Raw genomic sequence first — 10,060 nt, forward strand, 5'->3', positions numbered from 1 at the left:
TATATATATATATATTATATATATATATATATATATATATATATATATATATATATATATATATATATATATATATATATATATATATATATATATATATATATATATGTTCTTTTATAGTCAGAGATGTCGACCTCACAACTTACGCGGTCATCTCATATACTTATGGTCACATTGTCCCCGTGTAGTTGACTTGTGCGTCAGCTTGATTTATCGGGCCCTGGTGGTTATATACCTATGCTACTGTGATTTTAGTCACTGTATTTTGTTATTGATGGGGGTGAATGTGGTACTTTCTTGCAGAAGTCGATTGCTCATCTCTGGCATAGCCTAGGACGGGTTCGCGGTATGGTCTAGATATCCTTCCTCGATGTTGTGGTTGTCTCAGAGCGTTTACGTACGTTAAAGTTGAATGCTGAAGCTGGACACTTCTCTTCGATTTAAACACCTTTTTCGGAGCGTATACTACTAATGATTTCGGAGTCTGATACCCATGTCTATGTCTTTGATTGGCTGTGTATGCGCTTGAGTACTTGAGTACTTTCTTCACTCTCTCGAGTAGCTCGGCTAAGAGAAGGGTTGCAAAATTCTCCCTTTCAATCAGCTATATTATATCTCTACGATGTTTCTGGACTAAATTCTTCGCCATAGCCGTTCCAACCGAGAGCGCGGCTCCTCCATATAAAACTTACTACCCTTTACTGTCGTTTTCTTTATTGAATATTCAGTACCAGCCTTCAAAGGCGACTGGTACCTCTAAAAGTGTCTTCTTCTTGAGTTGCCTCGACTCGGTGCCAGTTTTTGATTTCCTCCTGAGAGGCAATTTGAGCTTCTTTGTCTTCCAAAAGGTTAATTTCTTCATGACATTTTGTAGGATTTTTTGGACTTAGCCGTTTATGTTAGAGTGTAATGTAGTAGATTTTAGATAAAGTGCAAAAGTATGTATTTATTTCTGACCTCACTATTGGTTTTCTCCTAATGTGTTTGTGCTAGTGTTCAGCCCCTTGGGTTGGCCAGGGTAAAACCTCATATGGTCAGTATGAGAAACCTTCTGCAGGGCACCTAAACACTTCGATGCTATTCTATTTCGGCTTCTCTGCAACTAAATCTCATGCTGATCACATGATGCCTTTCCGCATAGGTTGTGACTCAAATAGAATCGCAGCTATTTTTAGAATGTTGCGGTTGGCAGACTTACGGAAACTTAATCTGCTATCAGAAGTCGGTTGAGTAAAAACTCGAATCTCGGGAGTAGTTTACGCAACTTGATTAGCTTTCGGGAGTGAGCTAACTCTGATGACTGCTATAAATCATTTAAGAGCGTTTCTTGCTGTGTAGCATCCGGGGACCAAATTATCAGAAAAGCCAATCCTAAGCCCAAACCCCAGGATTATCAAATACTGAGTTTTGGATCTAGGATCCAATATTTCTGATGGTAGAGTGATCAGAAATAGAAGCGGGATTACCGGTAGATAATACCTGGACCCCCGCGTATGAGAGAAACACTTAAGTAAATATTGAGTCTAGTGTAGGAAATACTAAACACAAATAAAGACTCAATGAGAGTCCTGCAGCCTGGGATTTTTACCTGGCTGTAGGATTCGCACTTGAGAAGAGGACTATTGTTTCTTCTGGTCGTATCTTATTAGCTACTCTCAAACTCTGCTTTTTTAACAATATCCTTACCACGGTAGGTCAGGCAACAAAGAATAACGGGATAGCCCACTCCTAAATAACACAATTAAAATAAGTTGCTTTAAAACAAAACAAACTTTATTGGAAGCAGCGTTCTAATAGAAAGGTCAAACCACTGTTCGGGAACCGAAAAGAGACACTTCAGAGGAGAAGAAGCCGGAAATCAAGTACAACAGAATTAAGGATCACCGAGGAGGTTCCAACCCAAAAGTGGAAAGAACAAAGAAGAGAACCCCGGAAGTACTGAACAGAGGAATCTTGAAGTCAGCAAGTAAGGTAACTACGGTTGAACGTGAACCAGAAGTGAGAAAAGGTTTCCCCGTGTAAAAAAGTGTCATAGTGATTGATTTATCAATGTTGAAAAGCAAAATTTTGTAAAACAAGTGTGTCACCTTCAAATAGTGTATAATCAATAAGACATATAAGAGGATGTAAATCGATCCAACATTGCTTAAGACGCACAGTCAATGTCAAACATTCCTAAGATACAAAATCAATGTAATAAGCTTTAAAAATAAAATTAAAAAAAGGGTTAGCCAAACGCTTCAATATCAAGTGACTAACAAAATCACAGTACACAAGAGCAATCAGATTAGAAATCACATACTTGTCACACCAAGAACACGCACCAAACAAGCGAGAGCAATAACAAGCTGCAAGATAAAACTGTAAGACATTATACTTGCATAAACAAATAATAAGATAACCACACATAACTAAACAAAATTGCCAAGCTTGCACATCGATAAGAACGAGACAAAATCGTGAGAATCTCATAGTGACAAACATTAGTCAAATCAAAGTTCAGAGTATACAAAATAACCTGCAGAATAAAACAAGTTGAGGTACATACAAGAGCAAAAGAAGAATAGTAGCACACAAAACAGTTACAAACCTGCAAAAAGACATGTACATCACCGGAAAACCCATAATCCTTAAGCATGCAATTCTGAGTTACAGACAAAGAGCCTTGAGATCATAATAATATAAGAAATCACGGGACAAACTGAGTCTAAAAGCAAGACCCATAACTAATATAAAAATAACTTACAAAACAAGTTAGCATATTACTGAGGTCCAGCAACCACACTATGAAAAGAAGTCATGAATAGAGACTAGGATGCAAGAACATGCCAATGGTTACACGCACACGACCACTATAAGCTCTATTACAAGGGACCCAAGGCACAAACACTGTTAAAGACTTCAAAATAAGAATAAACCCCAATAGTGTACAACTTACCCTTCGATCAGAAAATACACTAGGCTAAAATTGAGAATAGTATGCACATCAATCTGTAAATTCAAGAAGTAGGACAAACTGTCAACGTAAAATACAAAGTACAAGCTCAAAGAACGATACGTCTCAAATAATGAACTCCACATTACAAACAGACGCTCGATCACATTCTCCCAGCCTCAATCCGAGGACACAAGAACACAAGTCCGGAAACACACATCCATAAATAGACGAGCATATTAAGTTGCGACACTCAAAACAAATAACCCAAGTATAAACACCATATACACATAAATAAACCAGTATAAACTCCATATACACATATAGGAACAAAAGATAAACATCATACATATACATATAAGCACAGCAGTCTAGCAAATGGAATGACATCTCGAATCTCAAGAAGAATTCAACTCATTTGATGTTCAAAGTGTTTGACCAAAACATAAACACCATACACACGATTTATACGCACAACGTATAAACAACATATACACGTGTATAAGCACAGCAGTCTAAAAACCTGAACAACATCTTAAATCTCAAGAGGAATGCAGTTAAATTGACCACGGTATAAGTACGATGAGAACTTCAAAGACAACAATAGTTGCGAGCATCTCGGCACTCACAAGTACACCAAAACCTGAACAAACAATACAACAGAGACCCTGACTACAATACTAAAAGTACAGCTGCGGCAATCGAATGCGAAACAAGATAAAAATACAATGTAGTAAGACCACATTGCGACATAAAACTATATCAAGTGTACAAGTCCGAATAGACAATAGTCAAATCAGCACAATTTATGTATGCACACCACATATATCAAAGGATCTGATAGATACAGTTCGGTACTAAACAACAACGACTTTTAAGACACGGCACATTACACGATGTTAAAACTTAGGTACATCACCACGAGACAGAAACAAGAAAAACTAAAAGGATAGTAATATCTAAAATCATAAACCATAAACTCTCCACACAGGAACTGGGTTTACCCAAGAAACCAAGTTTATGGCGAGTCCACAGAAAAACCAAGATAAACCAAAGTTTCTCCACTAAAACCAAAAACTCTTAACATAATCCCAGGTGTCACAGATAACCCAAAGTTGTACACAACACAACACAAAGAGACCACCACTAAGGTAATCAACCAATTCTCTGCTATATAATCGGGCGAATTTAAGAGACATTATACTTAAGTTAGAGCATAGCGCTATGAAACATACTACATGTACAACAAGCGTATACACAATCTGACACGACAATAAACGTTCAACACAAATAACAGTCAATGACGTCTGCGCCATACCAAAGAACAAGAGCAGCACGCAGGAGTCTACGCACACAAGTGAGCTTAAGTCGTACACACACACGCGGGAGCAGGGGCCGCACTGCCAGAACACGGCCAGTACAAGTAGACACAATGCCTGTCTCATAAATGTCTTCTCGCACCCCCACTCCACACAATGGAGAAGGGGGGATGCGCATGGACGATGAGCGCACACCAGCGAGAGCTCCATTGAATCCAGCGATGAACAAATACAACATAGTCATGGACAAGGCCATCTATGAGGGCAACTTCTACATCGTAGATATACTAGTAGACAAGTTATTTGCACGAGCAGCGGACGATCCCATTGACATAAGAGCACTCCACAAACTCCGCAAAGCAGTTCAAGTTAGCAGAGTTAATCCACTCTCGGGAGTCGGTTGAGTAATAAATCAACTCGCGGGAGTAGTTTACGCAACTTGAATAGCTTTCGGGAGTGAGCTAACTCGGATGACTACTATAAATCATATAAGAGGGTTTCTTGCTGTACAATCTGGCCTGAGATATGTGGTCCCTCAGTTTAAATGATCTTAGGGAGATGGCTTCCTCCACTTTCTTATCTCTTTCTTTTGCTTTTTATACAAACTTTAAGTTGTTTAGGCTTTGCAATCGAACGCGCTTCACAGGCCACTTCTACAGTCTTTCAGCTAGGCGCTTCTTCATTTTTGGGTTGACCATGATGAAAGTGACTGTTGAGAGTTCCCTGGGAACCTTATAAAAAAAATATAGAATCCTGAATTCCCCTGCCTTTGTCTTTTTAGAACCAAATCTACAGTACAATGCAAACTCAAAACAAAATTGTGTGAACTGATGACTGTACTATAAACTATGGTCTAATAAAGATACGACTAATAGTGCAGAACATGTTTAATTGATGACATGATATACATATAACTGCCACAGAGATACTGTTCAGTACTAGGTACCGAACTATATCAGGGAACCATGTGGCAGAGAAAACGATGAACACCTAGTGCTGAGGAGATGAACCGTAAAATAGAGGAGCTGGCATTTTCAGAGGAGGTGGCATTTTCTGGCTAGTTGTCCATTGAAGGAAGTACGTACTATTTGGTAGTTGTCCATCAGCAAAAATACCGAAAGAGTGGACGACGAGATCATGTGAAGCAGCCAGCTAGGAGCCCGGCAGGGCCAGAGCAAGTATAAGTATATATGTAGACAACGCTGTAGACAGCCGAGACAGAAGCTAGAGACTCGGGGTGTTCACCAGTAGATCGTTTATCGACTAAGTCTGTTGCCAGCTTCACAATAAAATAAAATAAAATGAACGTACAATCAAAAAAGTTGGCAGACAATTCTGATATACTTTTAATGACTTTTAAGTTAACGAAAGCATAGAAAACGACCCGTTTTATAAGAGGATTCACAATAATTTTTCATAGAGAGTCACCAAATTAATAATCCTAGAACAATGTGGTCCAGCGCTTGAGAACTATAACTATATTCTCATAGCATATATATCTTCTATTTAGAGAAAATACTCGAAATACACATGGCCTACATGGGGAGGTCACTAAATGTACATACTCATTTACCGGTATGTTTTTTAATTACTTCTCTGGTGGTGTACTGAAATTTCTCACCACATACAATGCTATTGCCCATCTTGAGTGGTTAGCTATCTCGAGAGCTAGCAAAAAAAAGGGTTCGTACTGTAACAGGTTCAAAGAGCTTTCAGATAGATGTTTCCCAGATATGTCTGTACACCTCGTAAATTAAGGACCAAATTTTGTGCACCTGGACATGAGAATTGCCAATTTAATCGATATGCTTATAATTATTCGAATTGGCATGTGAATAAAAGGAAAGACTATCAGGAAGAAGCTAGGCAACTTAAGTTTGGAAGGAAGCAGGTGTGCAATAATGATATCAAATATGCAAGCTTGCTTCAATTGCGCATTTATTGCATATTGAATATGATTGGTAGACAAGGCTGTCATTTCTGTTCATGCTATACTATTTGTATAAAACCGCATTTACTAATTTAATTTCTCTAGGGTACACCCTCGGCAGTAGAAAAGAGTATATTCCACCTCGATAATCCATGTACAGTGCCTATCGTTTGCAATGCTGTAAACGGAGATAGGTTCGATTGCCAGGTATACTTCGAATCACACAGCTCAACGGTCCAGACCTGCTCAGCCAAACTGGCACGCTCTCGGGAAATCATAAATTGTGAGACTGTAATTTGCATGTGTCTGAAGGTTTCCCTTGCGAGCATGTTGCCAGGTGTCTCATGCACATTGCTAAAGCATATATCGCAAATGCTAGTATCCGCGATTGTTTTGGTTGGAAACTTGCATCTTGCAAACCAGTTTCACGGGATAATCGATGTCGTTTGACTTTGAAAATATGGAGCAGCATATACTGCTTCCCAGTCCTACGCCGAGACCGGCGGGTCGCCCGAAGAAAGGGTACGAAAAATAATCTTGTAGGTATGTAATTATGTGTTGATGTGTTTTAATGACAAAATACTGTGCTCTTTCTAAGACCAAGATATAGAACACCCATTCCACTATCATTGTATCAAGGATCATATACTCAAGAAGACTATAGTGTGCTCGAAGTGTGCAGAAGCTGATCATTACATCTACATCTGCGATGGCGAGTATGTAATTTATTCATTTATTCGATTACGCGCATGTTTTTTAGTCTCTACAACATGCTGTGGTTTTCTCGATTAACTTTTCTTTTCTCTCTTACAACGACAATTCGCATCAACTACAGGATTTCCGAAGTATGCGAAAGCGAATAGATCACGAGTCCAAGGTATGGAACATTATCTGTGATAGTAGCACAGACAAAACATCGCCAATGAAGATGCGCTCAGCGGGCACTAACAACGACACCGTTAACGATTCGTCCCCACGAGAGATAACAATTCGTCAACGTCCATGTATGTCTATTCGGTTCTATTAAAAATTTGTATCGATGCTGATAAAGGAGTTGGGATTCTTTTCGAATAATCGTTTACAGGGAAAAGGAAAGACACATTTAATCGAAATGCTGATGCCGCAATGGGAAAATGCCATTGATTCGGGAGAATATCAAACAGGACCTTATCTACGCCAAATTATCAAGCAATATGATAAAAAGAGGGATGTTCAAATCTCATTTGACTCGCCTGATCTTGCCGGTATGTATGAGATTAAACCACTTCAGTGGTATTTTGTTTGTAAGTTGAATTTTCTATAGAGCATCCAGTGTGCCGCATCGAATTGGTGTAAAAAAAAAATACCCTGCATCTCATAAAACCCTAAACCCTAAGTCTGACTGCCACAGTTTAATTTGCCCTGTCTGTTCCAGACGATAATGACAATCCGACACATATACAGATGGAAAATTTGCCAGTGAGATATGGACACGGAAACCAGTGAAAGTATGTTCTTCAGGCTGCATATTTCTGATAATTGAGTTAATAAAAAGACTATATGGACATTCAAGGTCATAAAACTTGTGCTTGCTGACAAGGATATATATTACTTGAGGACAGGTTTTTACTCCATCAGTACAGACAAGGAATTCACATCCAGACAAATGAAAACAACAATTAGTGACGAAAAAACGACGATGACTGCGCAACAAGGTGTGTTTTATATACTTGAGATACAGACAATGTTACATACAGCCTTATAGTAGGCGGTGTCAGCCAACAAGATAGGTTTAGCTGCGGAATTGTCCTTTCTGCTTATGGTAAAGCAGCATCAGAAAATCCATAACTCGTGTATAGATTTGGAGGCATTGTGTTCGCACGACTATGTCACAAGTGTACAACATGACAACAGAATTTATAAATGAATTTCAGAAACACAATTATTGTAAGTTCTTGCAAAAGAGCATCACATACCACGGGAGTTGTGCACCAGACAGTGAGATAAGCTTGAATTGTGAAGTAGCATACATCAGTATCATTAATAATAATAAAGGCAACATAGCTAATTGTGTATTTTTACATATTTGATCAATATTTCAGTACATGTTCATCGGAATAATTGAGTGAATGTACATTTAGTGCCCCCTCCACATTTTCAATGTATATTTAGAAAATTTGGTGTTCTAATTATGATATAAGGCCGCACATGACCTCAGAGCCCTTTTAAAATAGTCACTTATGAAAAAGATAAAAAGAAAGGAAAGAGTGCACAGTGCTCGTTCAGGTTGGCGCGATGTTCTCTAAAACGAGCCATGGGAATGGTACTTTTGAAGAAATGTAAACTAAGACTTTGACTATAGTGACATTCCGGACTTCACAACGTCAAATAGAAGATAATAGGCCATTGAAATCATCCTCAACTGCCTACAAAATACTGCTTAGCCGGTAGTCAACTCGGGTGGATTATTTTTTAGCGAAAATATAGCTGACGAGGATATGGCAAAAAGGACTGATCTAAAGTTATGCAACATGGATGAACCCCCGATCGTGATTCCTGACGATGACGCATTACACAACAATACTTATCGCTACTAAGGCTGAGCTCGAGAACGGTCTAAAGATTCTGATCAATTAAGAAATTGGCACACCACTTAATATGAAGCCTGTGTATGCATTCGATTTAGAATGGAATATCGACTTATATAGCGATGCGAGTGTCCGTATACGTTAAATGCAAGTATGTACAAATACTGTGTGCTTTTCAATACGACTAGATCATCTCGTACTTGCTTGAGATATAATACCAGATGTTCTCCGAACTTTCTTGGAGCAGCAAAATACAAGTTGGGTGGGGTCATTAGTTACACCGGTGGATATGCGGCATAAGGCAGAGCAATATGGAGTGCATATGATTGGTGGGATCAACCTGGTTTCTATATCGAAGAGCGTAAATTAATAGAATCTGGTAAATGCAGTCTCCAGCAGACAGTCAGAAAGGCGCTTCGTCTGCACATAAAAAAAGGCGGTAAAAGTGATGACTGGGCTACGTACTCCATTACTCACCAAATCTCAGATCCTATACGCTGTGTTAGATTTGTATAACTTAAATATACTATACGATGCTGGTGTGCAGGCTCCAATACGAAGTACGAGTACAAACGATGTATACGGGTATGTATACATATGTAGAGTATGGAGAGTAGCTGAAAGGACGAGACAATAGGATACAATAGACCTCTTCTCAAGTACGGCTATCTCAGCTAAGAAAAGTCCCTAGTCTGAGAGAACCGAACTGAGTCTTTATTTGTGTTTAACTAGACTCAGGATTTACTTGAGTGTTTCTCTCACATGCGGGAGTCCCGGTATATCTGACCGGTTCTACCGCTAATATTTCTGATGACTCTAATATCAGAAATATTCCAATCCTAGTTCCAAAACTCAGTATTTGATTATTCTGGGTTTTGGGATTCGGATTGGCTTTTTGATAATCTGGTCCCTAGATGCTACACATACACACGTTCAGTATCTGCTATGTGTACTGAAGGCAAATTTTGTGTTCGTTCTGAAACAGCATCTTGGTATATGTTGAAAGATAGCAAGAAACTTTCAGTGTAACAATTGGGGTCTGGCGGGCAACAACGAGTCCGCAATGCTGCGCTACTATATGAGGATATGTCACGGAGTAATCATATACACACAGATTATTAGTTTCGCGGCGACCTTCCTATTGTAGAAATACGGCCTCCGGTCAGTCTAAAATATCAAGATCAATTGAGATAATACATTGGTTTTTATTTGTATTTTAAATAATTTAATACAAGCTCTTTTTCCAATATTTCCAAAGTGTTCTAAATGCACTTTGATGGCTCCAATAGCCTGTGTATTTGGTATGACT

General features: G+C 38.8%; 1 protein-coding gene across 1 annotated transcript; it reads left to right on the forward strand.

Moving 5' to 3' along the window:
• Positions 1 to 4,382: 4,382 nt before the first annotated feature.
• Positions 4,383 to 4,622, forward strand: SARC_09292 (hypothetical protein; the record flags this gene model as incomplete). Its single annotated transcript, XM_014296700.1, has 1 exon — positions 4,383 to 4,622. A coding segment is annotated over one exon (240 nt), but the record flags the coding sequence as incomplete, so codon positions are not given.
• Between the last annotated feature and the right edge of the window lie 5,438 nt (positions 4,623 to 10,060).

The sequence above is a fragment of the Sphaeroforma arctica genome (genome assembly GCF_001186125.1).
Source record: "Sphaeroforma arctica JP610 unplaced genomic scaffold supercont1.928, whole genome shotgun sequence".
In the NCBI taxonomy this organism is placed as follows: Eukaryota; class Ichthyosporea; order Ichthyophonida; genus Sphaeroforma; species Sphaeroforma arctica.